At 37.4% G+C, this 20,571-nt stretch overlaps 1 protein-coding gene across 1 annotated transcript in view; it reads right to left on the minus strand.

Annotated features, from left to right (window-relative positions):
• Positions 1 to 317: 317 nt before the first annotated feature.
• Positions 318 to 20,571, minus strand: part of BARD1 (BRCA1 associated RING domain 1) — a 75,929-nt gene continuing 55,675 nt past the window's right edge. Inside the window, exons 7-11 of the mRNA XM_032354739.1 lie at positions 19,705 to 19,813; positions 13,603 to 13,735; positions 12,958 to 13,050; positions 1,830 to 1,927; positions 318 to 775 (exon numbers count right to left, since the gene is read on the minus strand). Of these exons, the coding sequence (XP_032210630.1) occupies positions 443 to 775; positions 1,830 to 1,927; positions 12,958 to 13,050; positions 13,603 to 13,735; positions 19,705 to 19,813 (766 nt within the window). The 3' untranslated portion in view covers positions 318 to 442. The remainder of the gene's footprint in view (positions 776 to 1,829; positions 1,928 to 12,957; positions 13,051 to 13,602; positions 13,736 to 19,704; positions 19,814 to 20,571) is intronic.

Here is a 20,571-nt window from a genome sequence, read left to right on the forward strand (position 1 = left end):
CAGAGTCAGTTATTTGACAATATTCTTTGTTTACTAAGGATGGCAAATACTTTTGCTCATGGCAAGTGTGGACTGTTTTCATCAAAGAACATTAAAAGGCTGAGATAGTAACGATACTGCTTGTATTTTAACCAATAGTTCTGGTACTCTCTCATTAATCTTTGATAGCTGATTATTTGAATAAAAAGACATGATGAATCAAAACATACACCAGTTTTAAAAAGAAAAATCCTTCAAAGCAATCTCAGCATCTAAATGGTAAACACAGAATGAATTCCAATTCTGGCATGGTAGGTTTTGTTTTCTTTCGTTTTTTAATTCAAGGAAAAAGTATGTATGAACGAGTCTACCTATTTATAAAAACGTGAATGATCAAAACAGTGCAATGGCTGGGTTCTCGCACCATGTGAGTTCAATCTGAAACATTCATCTGGTGCAATATTCAGCTGTCAAGAGGGAGCAGCTCAAAGGACATCACACAATCGATAAACCAGCTGGAAGGAGCCATCCAGACTTTGCCCTGCCGAACCCTCTCTGGGCGATGATTAGACAAATCTTCGTAGATGATATACTGTGTGCAGAAGCGCTGATCGGAGTCCGGTCTCGCGTGATATGCAACCGTATTGATGGTCTGAGTCACGTCACTGTCTGGCTTGGGCTTTCTACTGAGGACCTGGCCCCCAGCTGCGGCGACAAGCTTAATAAGGTTGTCCTTTGGATGGTGTTTGAAGGTTCCCCCAAAATAGAAGTAGCATCCATCAAACAGCTTTGGCAACTGAAATAACAAGAAAAGGCTCGTTAAAAGCAGATCAAAATATTTTAAAACACTGCATATGAATGAGGAAAATAAAGATAAATAGTCATGAGCTGTTAAGAAGCTGCAGGATCAACTGTATTTCAAGTACAGTATTTAGGTCAAGAAAAGTACTTATGTATTTATAGGTTTCCTTGTTATAATTTTTCTCCTAAAACTCAGTCACCATTTCAGGAACTTCACACTCCTCAGATTTTAGGTGTTAGGGGGAGTGTGTATGTTTCTGATCCACACACACGTTTTAAAAAGCAAACAGAAACTGTTCATCAAACTTTACAGAATGTTATCACATTTGGGGGGACTCAAAGCCCACAAACTCCTAGGGGATCTGAAATGTGCTTCAGGGATACACAGCTACAGTTAATAAAATTATATACGAGTAACATCATTTCTGTGGCTGTTGCCCCAGTTCTGTCCATCCTTACTCAGGTCCCTACATGTGACCAACCTCGAGTTTCGAGGACAGCCCTGGTGGGCATGTGATCTCCAAGGTTCCAGATACATCTTCCCTGGGGTCCAATATACTATGAAGGCATGGTCAGGCATCCAATTAGCTATGAGACACATCACTTTGTGCGTTATGAAAAAAAAGTTCCACAACTGCCTTTTATGAAAAGTTTTCTTTGTCCTTTCTAATATATATACATACACAGGATAATGGAATATTATCCATTAAAACTGCAATACGTGACAATACACACATATGGACACTAAACCCAAGCAGCAGCCATAAGTCCTCTTTCAAGTTACTCTCTGTATCTGAGACTTACCTCAGATTCGGAAAGGCTTATGGGAAGGTTCAAGATGCCAACAATCCATTAACAGAATGAAATTATCACCTTCTGGATTCTACTGCTCATTGTGATCATCCCTCAGAATCAAGTGCTTGAAACAAGCACAATTAAAATTTTAATCAGTCACCTGTACTTGCTGAAAGGGCAAGAGACGTTTTTCCTGATGGTGATACTATTAAGTTACAATAAGACCAACGAAAGTAGTATCAAAACACAAATACCAGCTGCTCCTTGTTGAGCCTGCTTCGCTGTGGTCCTTCAGGAATCTCATATTTTTCCTCCCGTTCACATGCTTTTCTCTGGAGACATGCTTTCACCCCTAACAAAAAACAAGGATAAAAGCAAAGTAAGTATCAAGTGAGTATTTGTTTCTCACTGAAACAAGTAAATGACCTAGGTGATTTATTGTAACTATTGTTCTGAAACAGAAAAAGAAACCTTACTTATGCTAAAATAGAATGGTAATAAAAATGGTTTTCCATATAAAGAAAATATAAGAAATCTTTCCTTCAGAGAACTGAGCAATGAAGTGCACTGAACACTAATTTTAGTTTCTCTTCTGAAAACCTAAATCAATATGCTATTTCACGTGCAATCATAAAAATCTAAATTTTTATTTATAGCAATGACAAGAAGGAGGGTGCATCAAAAGTCCCTCATATAGTCCAGCCCACAATGATTTAAACTTGAGGGCTGATCTGCTGCGCTGCTCGTTTCCAGAGTCCTAGGTCTAACCTCCTGTTAGACTCTAAAGTGAGCTGACAGAAGGAAAAGTGTTTCCACCCACAGCACCTAGCTCAGACGGCCACCCAGCAGAGACTCGAGAGTGCTTGTTAAATGTTAAGCAAAGCTTGGGACACGCTTGGAATTTGACAGGTACACAGCTGAAGTCTCCAGTCTAGAGATGACTTGGTGAACATTTCAAATGCTTTAGAGCTGCTTCAATAGAGATGTTCCAAGATACTGCTTAATATATAAAAGTCGTGAGATTTTAACTGTATTCTCCATCTCTCCAGAAGCAGAGCTTTGTCAAGAGACTGAATTTATTTATTCTTAACTTGAGAAAGTTAAGGCATACTCAAATTCAACACTCCACCTTGGGATAGCTAGAATTCCTTATCATGTGATTCTTAATTTGTTAATTTTGCTTATGTTTTAGTATCCCTTTCCTCCAATGTTTTTAATACAAAAACCGTATTTAGCCAAGTTTGTTATGCTGAACTTCTGAATCTTATTATTCTAACTTATAAACACAATCAATCGTTCTGTAAAAATTGCTGGGTTTCTACATGTAATAAAAACTGCATCTTAAAAATATAATTTTTAATAACTTCCCACTGAGTAAAAAACTGTCTTTCTAATGGACCTCATATTAAAATATATACTGTATACTGAAAATGAGTCTCAATATTTTTGAGTAGGTCTAAGTATCATACCAGACACAATACCAGTGTGTGTACATTGCATCATATACTGTCTCTAATGTTAAAAACCAACCTAAAAAAATTAGCAATCCAGCTCAGTCATGGACTTTTTAAACTCATTATTTTACATGTAAATTCTTATTTTTACTTTTTATCACTTAAGCATGTAGCCCCCTTCCTTAATCTCCTTTCCTAATGACACTCGCAGAGCATTCATACCAGTATCTTTAGACGAATGAACATGACAGCCTATAAAGCCAAGGACTGAATACTCCTGTAACTACTGTAACAAATGAAGAGCAAATGTCTTAATCACAGAAATAAATGGGCTGGGCTTATGCTTGCTGCTTATCCATTTTACAAATTCATTTGGTTAATTATTTAAAAAAATAATTAAAAAAACATATTTAAAAAAACATATTAAAATGGTATCTATCGATCCTGGTGATATGCTGCCATTAGCTTCAGTCACCAGATACAGGAACGAGAGAAGTGTAGCATCTGGCAGTCACAGTTAGGGCAGCAGTTCCATGGGAAGACGCCAGTGCTTCTACTGCGTAACTGCCTCAAGTCTTAAAATTTACAGCTTTATAGCAGTTGTTCAATAGATTTCTATAGAGTAAGAAAGAAAAATCCGGTGCTCTAATTAGTGCGTTGAATTAAGAATACATTCTTCTGACATTCTCTTATTCTAAGCAACAATCTGCCAACTCTGTCTGTGCTACTTCATTATCAAGAAGAAAGAAAATAAAGCATTTTTCCCTCTGAAAATTAAGGAACAGTGTGTAGGTCTTTAAAAACATGCTTGAATGGTGACTAAGTGTTCTGTTAGTTGCTGTCAGAGCATAGAAAACATCAAGAATTTTTTGAAACTTTAGGAGTGACCTCATCTACTCCAAGGGTTGTAATTTCAGTGCCCACAAAGGTAAAACGTGTTATGTAAACATATAAGGAACACGATTTCCAGGGCCAGGAAATCATGGCGACTGTAACCAATAGGAAAATGAACATCATACTTAAAGACACAAAACATAAGAAAAAAAAAAGACACAAAACGAAAATGGTTTACTGGACTGAGCTGTCCACCTAAATTGTATTTACTTTGGCCCTTAGACTACCAATCTGAAATGCCCGACGCTTCATCATCTAATCAATCTCTTCATTTCATATAAGAAACTTAAATCTTTTTTTTTTTTTTTTAGATTCTATTTATTTATTTGAGAGAGCAAAAGCAGGAGCGGGGGAGGGGCCGAAGGAGAAGCAGACTCGGTGGACCCTAAGCAGGGAGCCTGATCTACCACTCGATCCCAGGACCCCAGGATGGTGACCTGAACTAAAGGCAGACCCTTAACCAAATGAGCCTCCTTGGTGCCCTGAAACTCAAGTGTTAAGAGATCTAGGCAGTTTTCTCAGTGAGACAACTAAGAACAAAAACTCAGATATCTTCAACTCGAAGATCAGTTTTTTAGTCTTTATTCTTCTTTAATCTTTTTTCTTTATTTTATTAAAAAATAAAGCATCTAAGGAAATGTCAGGCATTCTCTAGTCAGATTTAACATATTATACCTCTCTTACAAAAAGTCCCATAACCATTCAATAGACAACTAAATAGAAGGATCTTCATTTTTAAGAGATTAACAAAAAAGTGTACCAAATGGCAAGAACTGGCGAATGCCGTGGGAGAGGAGGTGTGGGAATAACATGCATTTGCCTCTGTCTTAGTGAATCATTAAGTTTATTGCTACTCTTTCTCAACACTTACTTATTGACATTTATGATAATTACATATCAATTCATAACAATTTTCTAGTGAACCTCTTTTGAGATAAACTACCTTGATCTACTAAACAAGTCAAAGAAAAAAAAAGAAGAAAAGGATAAGATTCTTTCTTTCTTTCTTTTTAAGATTTATTCATTTGACAGAGACAGCAAGAGAGGGAACACAAGCAGGGGGAGTGGTAGAGAGAGAGGCAGGCTTCCCACAGAGCAGAGAGCCCAATAGGGGGCTGGATTTCAGGACCTGTGGTGAGAATCTGAGGCCAAGGCAGCAGCTTAGCGCTGAGCCACCCAGGCGCCCCGAGGAAAACAGAATGCTTTAAAATAAACTTGTAACAATTTAAATGTGATACGTTAACATCATCAATGGACTTGAAAGAATCTACCAGCCAAAACATTACCAAATTAACAAGTCGAGATAATGGATGGTATTTTAATATTTTATTTACTCAACAGAAGTTAAGCAAACTGTAGCAAGAAAGTTCTTAAATCTATCTTCCATGTTAAGCAGAATATCAGAACTTTCATAATATTCATTGACATAAAGTAATCCAAAGTAAACATACACTCAATTTTTAAATAGGCCATTTTCCACCAATTAAAAGATACTTCTTAAAACTTAACCAAAAATGTTTTATTTGTAATATTTATTTACTAAAGTTGGTATTATTCCATCATCAGACACTAAAACAGCTTAGCAGAAAGATGGATACTTTTTCTCTCTTTTGAAGAAGTCCAAAGCATATGCAAGACCGCTTACTGGCTTTTCAGCTAATAATTTCCAAACCAAAATGACTTTAAATGAACAGGCTATGTTATTTATGCAAACACAGATTTCTACAGATGCCAGAATGATACATACATTAAAATGTACGGAGCCACTATCCTTGTAAGAAGTTCATATCCTTTCTTCCTTTTCACATGTTCCATTGTGTTTTGAGATTTTGACTGATGCTATCACTTTGCAGAAATATAGGAATGAATTACCTCTTTTATTAAAATTCAGAGATTCTTTTAGCCCACACATATTCCTGATCATGTCTACCACTTCAGGTAATCTTTCCTTTGGCCCTGATTTATTACTTTTTTATATACAGGTAAGGAGCCCAATTCCCAAAGTACTGCTTAACTCCAAGTCATTAAAAGTAGCTCTGGCTACCTTAGCAAAGCCTGGAATTTTTGCAAACTAATGCAGCTTATGAATACTGGGCTACAATAATTTTTTAAAAAGAAGCTTGTACTACGCAGAAAGGTATTCCTTTATCTTAAATCCCTAGTAACCACTCTTACCTCCTACACCTTGTAATAGCACATATATCAAAAAAATGTGTATTTTCTTGAACTGATGATGATGTTTGTGAATCTATACTAAGCTTAACCACTTTTTTCTAGTTTTAGAAGGGAAAATCTAGTTTTAAATCATGGAAATGGCAAGGAGTAGGAAAACTGGTTCCTAAATCCAGTTACATACAAATGACTATAAAATACAATGAAGATGGAATAAAGCTTTAAAACGAAAAACTATTAAATGTCCAAAGAGGGAAACTAAACTTCCATGGAAGCCCACAGAATCTACTCACTTTTGTCAAAACCTAGAGCAGTAAATAAACCCCTATTTTAAAGAACTGCTATTTTTCTGGAGCCACTGGCTATCCATAATTGAAATAGCACTGAAAATCAAAATTAAATATCACTCTCAGCCAACACCTAAGTCCCAAATAAATAAAAATGAAGAATCAAATATCATTCTATGTCAAAATCAAAAGTCCTAACAAATATATCATTGATCCAAACCGGGTACTAATGAAGCTCAAAGTAACAGCGTATTAGTAAAAAAGACATTGAGAAATTCCCCCTCTGATTCTATTAAAAATGAATATCCAAGCTGTACAAAGAAAATAATTTTTTAAGTGCTTTTCTATTGGACTTTTTAGGGAAAGAAGCTATGATATCACTAAACTTTAGAAAAAAGAAAATCACCACAGGAAAACTTTCACAACAGGGACAAAAACAAGAGAAAGACAACTTACACTCTCCCTGCAATTTCTGAAAACCTGGCACTGGTACAAGAAATAAACCCAATATTATGAAATGCCACAGTATAGAGTGCAAGGACAATGAAATGAAGGATAAAAATATAAAATAAAAGCTAAATGTATCACTCATGCCATCATAAACTTCTAGACTAGGGATATCAGAAAATGCTATCACAGTTCATTAAACTTTGTAATTCTATATAAATACCGTTAACAACTGGTTATTTCTGGTTACTTTTTAAGCTAGTATTCCAATTACAGACATCTTTATATATAATATATTTCTTCATAGGACAGTATGCTGAATTCATTTTACTCAATGCATATTGAAAAGCAGATCAAATTCTACCACAAAAATATATTACATGCTGTATTGGGGTGGCTGGGTAGCTCAGTCGGTTGAGTGTTTGACTCCTGACTGGCTCACGTCATGGTCTCAGGGCTATGATCTCAAAGTCATGAGATCAAATCCTGCCTCAGGATCTGCACTCAGCCAGGGTCTGCTTGAGATTCTCTCCCTCACCCTCTGCCCTTTCCCCTACTCACACATACTCTCTCTAAAATAAACAAAATATTTAAGTATATAGATATATATTACAGGCTGTATCACAAGATTTTATTAGGCAAAATTTGGGTATCAATTCTAAAACCTCATATTATGAATAATGCCAATATCCCCTTTTTATTTTTTTAAAGATTTTATATATTTATTTATTTATTTGAGAGAAAGAGAGCATGAGCGAGCACGTATAAGCAGGGGGAAAAGCACAGGGAGAAGGAGAAGCAGACTCCTCACTGAGCAGGGAGCCCAATGTGGGGCTCGATCTCAGGACCCTGAGATCATGACCTGAGCTGATGGCAGCTGCTTACCTGACTGAGCCTCCCAGGTGCCCCCAAATAATCTGCTTTTTTAGAGTTGTGGTTCAAGACTAAACTTCTTTCCTTTTTTTTAAACACCCCAAATTTTTCCTTAATATAATCATTTAAAAACTCATATTTGGTGTTCTTTAGTCATACATTTAAATTTTAAGTATGTATATCAGAATTTCTGTTTTGACTGGTAGAACAATCATCACAACAAAACATACCTGCTAGGTCTACAGAACTATACCCAAAAGATTGGGTATATCTGACTACAGCAAAGCACATACACAAGTGCTAATTCCCATATAAAGACTGAAGTCCTTATCCAGCCAATTCATCTTTGGAAAGTTGGAAAAGAAGACAAACTTCCTAAATGTCATGACAGCTTGAGAAGCTGAGTTTCTTCCTAGAGCACCTGGATTTCATTTAAAAGACACATGGGGTGTTTCCGTTTTTGTTTTTGTTTTTCAGAGAGAGAGAAAGAGCAAGCGGGGGGAGGGGTTAGGAGAGGGGGTGAGAGAGAATCTCAAGTCAACTCCACACTGGGCACAGGGCCTGACACATGAGCAGGAGCTCAGTCTCACAACCCAGGTGAAATCAAGTCAGATGCTTAACTGACTGAGACCCGAGGCGCCCCAGACACACATCGTTTTTTAAAAATGTCACGAAACAGGCCTCTGCCTATCAATCCACCCGTGTTTTGTCTTGACTGTCCTTTGCCTGTATGCATTCACTCATTTAGATAACGTTAAAAGTGAAGAGATAATTGTTTTATGCTTTTTAAAAATTTCAACAACCCTGTTTTTTATAATACTTTTCATCTTAATAATTAATCACATAAAAATATGAAGTTTTTCAGAGAATATAATTTAAACATTTCTTAATTATTTCCGATTTAAGGTTATCCCCTGTATGTCCTGCTATCGGGAATAACAATGAAAATAACTTTTTTCTTTCTTCTGTATTTCTTGCTTAGGACAAATCCTCGGAAGTGGGACTATTAGATCAAAAGATTTTTTTTTTTAGTAATTCCTACAGAATCTTTTGTGAAGGATTTCAGTAAACATGAAGTTGCCTATCAATTTTAGTTGATAGAAATGCTTTGGTATATTTATTTTCTTAAAAATTCACAAACTTTAAGTAGAACTAAATAGATTCTATTCTATTTTATTGAATAAAATTTGAAGAAATATATTTAAGTATAAGTCTGTTAACCTAAATATGAGGTTATTTATAATATGAGAGGATAATGATTGCCTTAGGTTCCGTCCTCCTCAACTAAAACAGAAACAAATAAAACCCATCCTATTTGGCACTTCCTCACCTCAAAGACACCAGTCCAGAGTAAAATGTTTGGCACATTCCCATGGCAATGCCCTCCATTGCTAAGGACTTTCAAAACTTCTCCAGCAGCTAAACTTAGAGGAGAATGGGAAAGAGGGAGATATTATTAAAGAAAAGATGACAGCCATCTGCTCTCCTCTTCACACTGAGATGAGAAGTGAAGAGGCAGAATAAAAAAAAAAAAAAAAAAAAAAAAAAAAAAGGTCAGGCTAGAGGAAATTTTGAAAGCAGTGTACTAAGAGGAAAGGTCGATAGAAGCTATGTCCTCTTTTTGAAGGTTAGTTTACATGTTTAGGATGTAGTTCCATCGTATTCACACTCTAGAAGGTGAATAAAAATCACTTATTCATGTATCTTCTATTTTTTCATTCTAATCATGTCTTTAATTACCCAGATTCACCCTTGTACGATGATGGTTCTAAGTTGCATGTGAGGAATTAGCAGCAGAACCAGGACTTAAGCAGGAGCTCAGCTTTACATTTAATCTTAAAGGCACTTTCCTATCTGTTATCTCCCATTTCTGTAGAATATGTATAAAATAAATACGATGAAACAAATGACTGGCACCACAGTATAAGTAGAGCCTCGTCTCAGAATCTCCACTGGTCTATCCACTAACTGCGACACTATAATATACTCTTCACATATAATGTGGGAAAATAAGAGACAGTAACCAATTAAGACAAAACAGAGAATTAAACAGAATTTAAACAGAGAATTTCCAATAGCTAAACTTAGAGAACTTAGAGAACTGTTAATTTGTTTAAATTCATTTGATTTGTTACATTATTTTGGTAATTATCTTCAGAGAAAAGTTTAGATAGAATTTCATCTTCAATCTACTTGGCTTATGGAACGTCCCATGAAAAGATAATACTGAAGTTTCCATATAGTTAAACAAGTCAAGATTTTGTCTACTGGCAAGCTAACTGCTATCTTCAACCACAAGACCTACTTTTAATAAATCATAAACCTTTACAATTAATTTTGAAAGCTTTGGTCCATCTCATGTTTCTTCAATACACATATTTGTTTCAGAAAGTTCTGAATAGATCTGAACATTAAAAAAAGAATCAGGGCGCCTGGGTGGCTCAGTTGGTTAAGCAACTGCCTTCGGCTCAGGTCATGATCCCAGCGTTCTGGGATCGAGTCCCACATCGGGCTCCTTTGCTCAGCAGGGAGCCTGCTTCTCCCTCTGCCTCTGCCTGCCATTCTGTCTGCCTGTGCTTGCTCTCTCTCCCTCTCTCTCTCTGATAAGAAAGAAAGAAAGAAAGAAAGAGAGAGAGAGAGAGAGAGAAAGAAAGAAAGAAAGAAAGAAAGAAAGAAAGAAAGAAAGAATCAAACTGACGTGTCTGGTACAAAAACAAAAACAACAAAGTGAGAAATATATATTAGGACAGAAAGTATTTGCAGTTTCTTGTCTTCTCTTGATAAACCCAGTGACTATTTACAGTAATTGTCCCAAACCCTGACCCTACTTCTCTCTGGATTCTTTGTTAGAAAGTACAAGAATATGAACTTTTAAAGAGATCTCATACGACAAGAGCACTGGGTGGCTCAGTGGGTTAAGCATCTGTCTTTGGCTCAGGTCATGATCAAAGGGTCCTGGGATGAAACCATGTGAGGCTCCTGCTCAGCAGGGAACCTGCTTCTCCCTCTCCCTCTGCCTCTGCCTGCTGCTCTGCCTGCTTTTGCCCCCCCCCATCTGTGTGTCTAATAAATAAGTAAATAAATCTTTTAAAAAATAAAAAATTTTTAAAATTAAAAGAAAAAAAGAGATTCCACACATCCTGGAGGGCGTTATTCACCACTGAGAGCATCCCCAAATAGCACACTACTGAGTCAGCTTGAGTCCATCGTGATTCTATAAAAATGACAGGCCAAGCCATTAAAATGATAAAACTTCCATTTCCTAAAGAAGGCAGATTTTATGGAAATGAATCATGTAGCCTGTGTATTTAACCAGATACAAGTTAAGCATATTCACAAGAACAAGACTTAACTGGCAATGCCTTAACATTCAAAATTTCACATGCCTTCTTTATTGTTAAGACTTTGTTATTACGAAAATCTGTTCCTTCCCATAACCACTGGCAAAGCCTCTGGAGTAGGTTCGGTGAAACAGCATCTACAGTCATAAAACCAAATGTTTTAAACACTGAGACCTAGTAAGACTTACCACAGATTAAAAAGGGAAAAGAAATTCAAAAGTAAGAATGAGACAGAACGGGAAACTTTTTTTGGGGGAGTATGTACATAATCAGTCAATCCGACTGCTTATCATACTCCTTGAACTGGTGGTCATAACCAGGCCAGACTAATCACAGATAGGATGATCAGAGACAAGTGACAGTGCTGGTCACAGACTTAGCTGGATCTGACCCAGCAGTGGAGACGGGCATCATAAGGACAGGAGTAGCTGCATTTAAAAAGGACATGAATACCAAGTACTAAAGGGAAACTGTTCTACAAACCAAATTAATTTCAAACTAGAGATCAAATTAATAACACAATTAAGATCTTGACAAATCAAGTATTTCTACCATAAAAACTTCAAAGCACAAAGCCATAACATGGAGTTTTTAAAAACTAATTCTAATCCAATCTTTGCTTCCTAAAAAGAACATTTCATTAAAAATACTGGTTATCCTTTATTAACTTTTTAATTTGGAATAATTAATCAGAGGAAGATACACAGAAATGTGCAGGGAAGTCCCATGCGCCCTTCCTCTGGTGTCCAATCTAACTCCCTATATGCAGTTAGATCACAGGATCAAAACCAAGAATTTGACACGAACACAATCCACTGAGCTCCTTCAGATTTCATCAGTTATACATGCACTCCGGTCTGTGTGTGCACACAGGCATGCAGATCTGTACAGTGCAAACACGTACGTAGCCCTGTACGATGTAACCATCGCCAGGATCAAGATACTCACCCCCATCATCACAAGACCCCTGTGCACCCCTTTACCGCCATTATTCTCTTCTAAAAATTAGTTCAAAAGACAGGTATACCCACTGTCCAATTTTAGCCATTGTATGCAAAGCAGATACTTTAGCTAATGACGAATAGGAAATAACCCTGTATGAGCTTTTTCTCTGAAGTCCAAAGTGAATCCAAGGATAAGTAAAGCAAGTAAGTGAGAGCAGGGAAGGTAAAAGGCAGTTCTCAGAGTAGTGGTGCTTGACCATCAACAAGAAGCAGGTAAGGACAATACAGCTGCAGCAGAGGTGTGGGTAACAGCGGGTGGAATTGCTCCAAATCAGGTTAGTACAAGGCAGTCTAAACTTCCAACAGTTTCCAAAAATACACTGGATCAGCTAAGAAAGCATACACAGTTTTTAGAAATCATAAAGCGAGGGGTGGCTGGATGGCTCAGGAGGTTAAGCATCTGACTCCTGGTTTCAGCTCAGGTCATGATCTTAGAGGTGGTGAGATCGAGCCCCAGGTCAGGCTCCACACTGGGCATATAGCCTGCTTAAGACTCTCTCTCTCTCCCTCTATTCCTTCCCCACCCTTTAAAAAAAAAATCAGAAAACAAAAGCCTTAAACTATTTCATATCATGGTAGTATATTTTAAACATGTGTTTATTAAGTTAAATATATCATAACAATGATATGTATTGCTTAAGCTTCAAAGTCTACTATATAATCCATTTATTCTTTATTAAAATAGTTCATAGTGTATAAAAAAAGACTTTAAAAAAGACTAAAAAGCATTTCTGTGGTCACATCAAGAACATCTAGATGATACCAATAATAGAAGCTTTTTCAAAATGCAGTGACTAACCAGAGGTTAAAAAAAAAAAGTTCCTTAAATAATTATTGGCAGTAGAGTACCACACAAAATGAAATTAGTCAACTTAATTCATTCTGTAATTCTCCCAAGTCCATTACTTACATTCAAATTTTAAGATCCAACATCCATTGAGAATCCCAAGCATACATTTTAGGGTACTTTGAACTGTATCCCCAGGAACAATGACATGAGTCACTAGAATACAAAAAAAAAAAAAAGAGAGAGAGAGAGAGAAAGAGAGAAACAAAGATATAAACCAAAATAATTCTCCAACTATTACAATCTGTACCTCACAATCTAGATTTTCTTCAAAAGCAACAATCTTTATACTACTTTTTAAATTTAATATCATTCTCCATCCTGGCCAACATCATGAAAAATCAGATCATAAACCAAGAAACTTAAAGCCGTATTAGCAAACATATTTTTCTCTTATTTTCAAACTGTAACTAAGAATTAAAGCGTTACATTGCACACAATTTATTTGTCATGAGTGAACTCAAAAGTTTGCCTTTCTGACGCAGTTCTGTCCCAAAATATGTGCAAAGCTTTAAACTTCATATTTCCTAACTAAATTGGGCCTATAAATAGTTTATAACTATAAACACATTTTTGACATATTACAAGATTCAAAGTATACTGCCGATCCCCAATGGTTAAAACATATAAATTATCAAGGGAGGTCTACAAAGGGATTACTTATTTAAAAATTTTTTGAACCAAAAGTAAGTATATAAATCTCCTCACCTGTATTGTCAAATTCAGCACATTTTTTAGCCTTAAGAATTGCTGCAAGCTCACTGAGCATTTTTTGCTGTTCTGAAGAAAGCCCACTGCCTATAAGCACAAGAGGTCCATCCCTACGCTGACCAGTGTTCGTCTGTTAAGGGAGATACCACAGTGTTAAAATCATTTAAAGACTAGAGAAAGATATTAAATGACTTGCGCTTGATAGAAGCTTCAGACTCTGTTCTTATCTTCCTTTATCTAGTAATTCCCCACAATTTCCATCAAATTGTCACTCAGAGCCTTAATGCTCAATACATTTTATTAGTCCTTTATTTTTTCCCCAATAAAACGCTATTTGGAATAGCAATCTAAATCCAGGGCATCTTGTTTTCTTGATTCTACATCGGATCTCTGTAGGATTTTACAACTTCATTCTGTCACTAGGAAGCCTTTTTTTTCTTAAGTAACCCAAAACACTAAAAAATATCAATTCCCTATCTCCTCTCTACTAACTTATTCCACTAAAGTTAAAACTCAGTTTGGTCTTTTTATTTTAAACTGAGATTATGTGAAAAATCAAAGAACACTAAAGCTTCTAATCGCACTGAGCTCAAAAATTGCAAACAAACTCTTAACATCAAAACAGCTACCTACTAAAACCAAGAAAATTAAAAGAGACAAGGAAATACAAAAGTTAGATCAGATTCACCAACAGTAATAACTCAACATAGCTCATGAAAAGGAAAGAACTGCTCTAACAATGACCAATATTTTCACTTGAAGAGAAAGATACAGAACTTACACGAGACAACAAGAACAAAAATAAAGAGAAGATACCAATGGGTAGAATTTGAGATTAGAAGTGAAAGATTCAGGATGCCTGGGTGGCTCAGTTGGTTAAGCGGCTGCCTTCGGCTCAGGTCATGATCCCAGCATCCTGGGATCGAGTCCCACATCGGGCTCCTTGCTCAGCAGAGAGCCTGCTTCTCCCTCTGTCGGCTACTCTGCGTGCCTGTGCACTCGCTCGCTCACTCTCTCTCTGACAAATAAATAAATAAAATCTTAAAAAAAAAAAAAAAAAAGTGAAAGATTCAAAGAAACAATGAGATGGATAATACCTCCAACACCAGCCAACAGGACTTAACGAATGGAATTGGAATGAGAGTTAGCCACAAGCTACCTGATACAAGACAAGCAATGACCCAGCAAAGAAGAAAAGAAAAAGCAAATCATCACCACTGAATTAGAGAACAAAAAGCCAAACACAGTACTGTAATTTTCAAATAAAAGACATAGGGCCCTCTGACATGTGTTCTTTATATGCAGAGGATTTTTCTGGATTGTCAAAAGCTCTAAAGAACACGAGTGAAACACTGAAGGTATGATCACTCGCACAGTTCAACATCTAGATTCAAGAAAAGTTTGTATTTAAATATTCACTTTACATATCAGAGTAGTGATGATTCAGTCTGATGCCCTACAGTGAAACATCTAAGTTGTTTAGCTACATCTATAAACAGATTGAACTCATTCACTGAAATCTATTGATGGATTCTACTACTTATTAAGCAAGTATGTATACAAGATTTTTTAAGACATTTCTATAAAAGGTTTTTTTTAATGGCAATATTTAGCACTTAAAAGTTCAGTTTCCTGAATTACTTATATAAGGTTCAAGGGGTAAAGGTTTAACTGGACAAGTTTAGACACACTTACATCATATTTCTATATATGTATCTTCCCTATTCTCTAAGTTGTAAGGTGATGTAACCATGTCTAACCTAAACACTAAATATTCCTTAAGATGGAAATAGTGCAGTACACTTCACGTATCATTTAATCACTAAATAATAGTAAAAAATAGTAATTCAAAAATTATAGTTATAATTATACAAGGAAGTGCCACAAAAATAGCTCTAAATGCAACACACTGCTTTCTAATTTATATAACTCTACTTCAGCTAAATGAGTTCTCTGCACAAAACCCAAGAGTGAAAAGATATCAATTCTAAATATAGCATATGATACTATTTCCATCAACCCCAGAAAAAGCACCAAAGTGGGTCAAGCATTTTCCTATCATAGTTTCTACATTTGAATAAAAAATAGAAACTGGCACTAATTTCTCATAGTTAAGAAATACTATTAAAAAAAAAAAAAAAAGCAAACGGCCATCAAAGCTACACATTTGATTTGGAACAGGAGGTAAGGGGTGGACAAGGAATTTGGTTAGAATAAACAAAGATCTTAGGATCACGAGGTTCAAAAGATGTTCAGAAAATATCCCATGGGTTCAGTATCTTGATTTTCTAGATATTTGTTACTATGTAAAATGACATTAAATAAACTTTTTTATAAAAAAGATTTTATTTATTTATTTGAGAGAGGGCGAGAGAGAAAGAATAAGCACAAGCAGGAGGGCGGGCAGAGAGAGAGGGGAAAGCAGGTTCCCTCCCGAACAGGGAGCCTACCAAGGGGGCTTCATCGCAGGACCCTGGGATCATGACCTGAGCTGAAGGCAGATGCTTAACCCACTGAGCCACCCAGGCACCCCATGTGTCTCCATCTTCATTCTTGCATTGAAGCTCCAACCTAGCCAGACCACAATATCCCCAAGCGCCTGAAACACTTGACTGACAGATTTCAGACACCCAGTAAGTATTTGTCAGATATGTGAACACATTTATCATCATGCCTGCATTGCTGTTTCTCTTAGAGCTGATAAACATTTCTCAATACCCATGCCGTTCTCTTAAGGCCCTGAGATAAGGAGGTACATTCTAAGAAATAAAAATTCAGAGTCTTGGATCTGTTGGTATCTGCGCACTTGGCTGTGGGGATGTAAGAACAACAGAGGAAAAATTCCGATAAAATAAAAATATATTTTGCCAGATTAGGGGTACAGGAAAAGAAAGCCAGGTTGGGAGGACAGGAAGGCACTTTGCCATGTAAGCTATGGCAGTACAGAGCCCTCCCTGATAGGACTACCCCAGGGTTGGATGCCCTGTGTACACCCAGCTCCTCGCAACTGTTCCTGGCAGAGAAGACAGCCAGCGTAGAGGACCTGGAATCGGAACGTGTTTGGTGGATTCAAGAAACAGTGAGGCAGCCCAACGTGGCTGAAAAAGAGGGAGTGAAAGGGAGTCTGGTAGCAGCTAAGGGAAGAAATTCCAGAAAGACACAACCCTTTCAACTTAGGACTTCCATCCATTATCTCTTCCTTAGCCAAGAACCTACCACCACGATAGTAAGGAAGGATATTCTCAGGCCATGTCCGTGTGACATGGGGAAAATATAAGTCTCTTACATTTAATAGAAACAACGGTAACTGGACAGTCGAACTGAGAGGAGGAAAACCAATTTCCTCTTCTCTGAAGGACAGCACCATTTTCACACTCCAACAATCCCATAATGACATCCTTATTTTTGACACATTTAAAACAATTCTTCTCCAGCTTTTCATAAAAGCAACACTGGCAAATGACAATTTAGTTCTTAGTTGTATGTTCTGCCAGGAGAGTCCAAGTCCAAATGAATAAAATAAATGCCAATTTATTTTGCCATATTAAGTGTGATGGGACTGAAGGGGTACTGACCTAAGATATAAGAAACTCAAGTTTTAACTGATCCATTCAAATAAAAAAAAACAAACCTACTTTTTCTTTTTTTGTAATGGCTCCTCAACCATGAGCAAATCAGACTAGGTTTCAGCGTTCTCATTTGTAAGCTAAGAAAATTAAACTGCTGATTTCTACATTCTCTTTCAGTTCATTATCAAAATTCCAGCTTGGTGCCCACTTGCAGAGCTGACATCCAGGAGGAGGAGGAGACAGAGAGTTCTCAGGGTACAAAGGTAACTGGCCTGCGACAGCACCTACGGCCCTCTTCCGTGCCTCGGCTCACCTCCTCATCCTCAACAATGAGATCAATCACTGTGCCACTGCCCTCACTAGACAAGACGTGCAGGGCCTCTGCGCAGACCTCAACTCATGCCCTTCTCTCATCTTCCCCTGTCTTGTCCGTTGCAAGGTGCCCGTCACACGCCTCTTGAAAACCCACTTCTCTCCCTGCCCACATCACCCGACCCTTCCACAGCAGGGCTCTGACTACCACACAGCTTCGCACCCCGTCGGCCCACTGCGAGCTGTCCTCTGCACTGGAACTCACCGAGACTGCCCCACTGAGTAGGGCAGTAATGTCCAAACTTCTCCTCAGGGAACCCAAAGCCTTTTACAATCTGATCCCAACCTTGCTCTTGACCTCCGGTTCCTCTCTAATACTACACCTTGTGCTCCTCTCACACTCAATCTAGTTTCTCAGATTTCAAAGGTCCTTTACACCTTCTTGTCTTTCAGCTGTTGCTTCCTTAAATGTGGACGGCCATCCCCATTTTGCACACCTGGTCCCGTGCGGCAAGCTCACTGGATCCACGCCTCACTCCCTCCACGCTAACAGAATCCCAGTTTTTACTGATATATCGCTCTTCAAGGACTGACCCCGTCTTCAAAGACAAGGTATATCAACACCAATTGTGTGACCAGTTCTGACCAACAATACATAAGGGAAGTCCAGTAGCAGGCTCCTGGGGAAGGTTTCAGACACTCGACACTGTCCCATCTACAACCAACAACCGTGGCAATCATCCTATAACCACTGAGGGGAGATGAGCCCTCAAGCTGACAATGGTAATGCAGAAAGACAAAGAAATTGGGTCTCTGCAGCAACCATTTAATTGCTGAACTCACCAAGAAAAGCTCTCCTCTACTGAGATTATCTTTATACAAAATAAAACACTGCCTTGAGGCATTTGAGTAAATGTTTTGTTATCTGCAGCCAACATTAGACACCTTGCTGAAACTTTTACAAGTTTACATGCCTTCTCTGTCACCTTTTCTGTGAAGCTCTTCTGATCCCTCCTGAAGTCAGCTTCTTCTTTCTCTGTAAATCTATTGTACGTTTTTATGGCTTCTATTATAAATTTACTTCAGTACATAATGAACTTTTTTCACATCTATAGTCCCCACTAAACCATAAGTTCTTAAGGAATAAGCGTTCTTTCCACTTTCCAGCTTGTAGCTCTTTCCTAAGCTACAGACACCAACCTGTTCAACATGCTTGCAGCCTTACAGACATAAAATTGGCAGAGAATTACTGATTTCTTTCTCCACACCTGGAAACAGCACCGGCATCTGCCCCACGGCTGAAGTCACACCAGCTCTATTTATCCACACTGCATACAGAATCCATCAGAAAGTGTGTTGCCATTAACTCAAAAATATACACTAAACCTCATCACTCCTCACAATCTCCACTCGTTACCTCAATCCAGAGGATCATATCCCTTCTTGTCACAGTGCATCAGGCCTCCACAATCGTCCTGGTTCTGCTCTTCTCCTACCCGTCTCCTTACTACAACACAGCCAGAGTGAACTTTCGACAACTTACATCTAATCATGTCATTCCCTTGCTTTAAATCCTTCAGTGGTCTCCATTACTCTTGGACACTGACTGACTAGTCGCCAGCAAGTATGACCTTCTCTCTAACCTTTAAGCACACCAAGCTCATCCACAGAGGGACGACAGGGAACACTATAGGGAACCCCTGTCATCCAGACAGATGTTTACCTGGATGCCTCCTCCTCCTCATTCAAGTTTCAAATCAAACAACAGCTCTCTGCAGGCCCTCCCCAAGGACACAGCTAAAGCAGAGCCTTTCCTGGAGTCCTCAACCTCCGCTCAGTTATACTCTACAAAATCTCCAAACCACACATTTGTAAGTTCCTGAGATTATTCCATTTATATAGGCTTACATATTGACAGTCTCGCCCTTTCCTATCTCTCCTGACAATGTTCGCTCCTTAAGAATAGGGCTCCATCCATCACATTGGCTGCAGTGTGAATGCTCCCTAAAACATACAGGGGGCTCCACAAAATACTTGTTTGACTTAATCTGATTATAACTGTCTTTGATTGAATTCACAATTCCTAATACAAAAGAAGTGTTCAATAATTGTTCGGTGATTGAAAGTAATCTGCTAACTGGAAATTTTCCTATTATGTTCCCTTCACAACCAATTTCAATAAAAGACATACATTTCCCAAAGTCTAATCCATACTTACTACCGAGCAATGGCGAGTGGATGATGAGTCATTCTTCTCTGGTAGCAACAATAGTGATTTCATATTTTCACCGTCTGCATAATCCACAGGCCGCAAACCAAATATGTTACTGGCAAAAATAAGTGCAGATGGGTTTAAGTAAATAAAATGTGTGACTTGATTTTTAACTAAATGGATGCACCAGGGGAAGAATTTTTTCAACCTCCTTAATAATATACAACTTTTCCTAAAATAAATGACTCCGAATTCACACAAAGCATAAGGCTCAAGTATCCCAAGCTGCTGAATTCAATGGAAAAAAGTTGTGAAATTTCAATTTGACATCAGACCATTCTAGGAGTATTTTTAATTGAATAGATTGTTAGATACACATGAATTTTTTTACAACTCTGCCTGCTTCTGTATTCATATTCACATTTATAATATAGCTTCATAATCATTAATCACCAAGGAAAAAATGCTTTCAAATGCAAATAAAAATAATTTACCATAGCTATTATAAGCTCTATATTCTATATAAACAAATGCAGAAATTAGATAAATACACAGGACAGACATTCAGATCTGCAGAAAGAAAAGCATGTCACATAATAAATAAATGAATAAAGCAGAGAGCAGGGCACTTTTAAAATTAACTTTAATACATATGTACATTGTATAGTAATCAAGCCATCCAGAGAATCAACTGGTGGTTTCGGAAAGAAGTGGACACAGACTTCTCAGCATGTACTAATTCACAAGTCACAGAATATATTACACTGGAAGAGAATTCAGAAACAGTACAAATCTGCTATTTCATAGATAAGAAAACAGAACAAAGTTCCAATGACTTGACTAAAAGCTGTGTCTTTCTTGTGTATTCCAATA

This window comes from Mustela erminea, chromosome 8 (assembly GCF_009829155.1).
Source record: "Mustela erminea isolate mMusErm1 chromosome 8, mMusErm1.Pri, whole genome shotgun sequence".
NCBI lineage: Eukaryota > Metazoa > Chordata > Mammalia > Carnivora > Mustelidae > Mustela > Mustela erminea.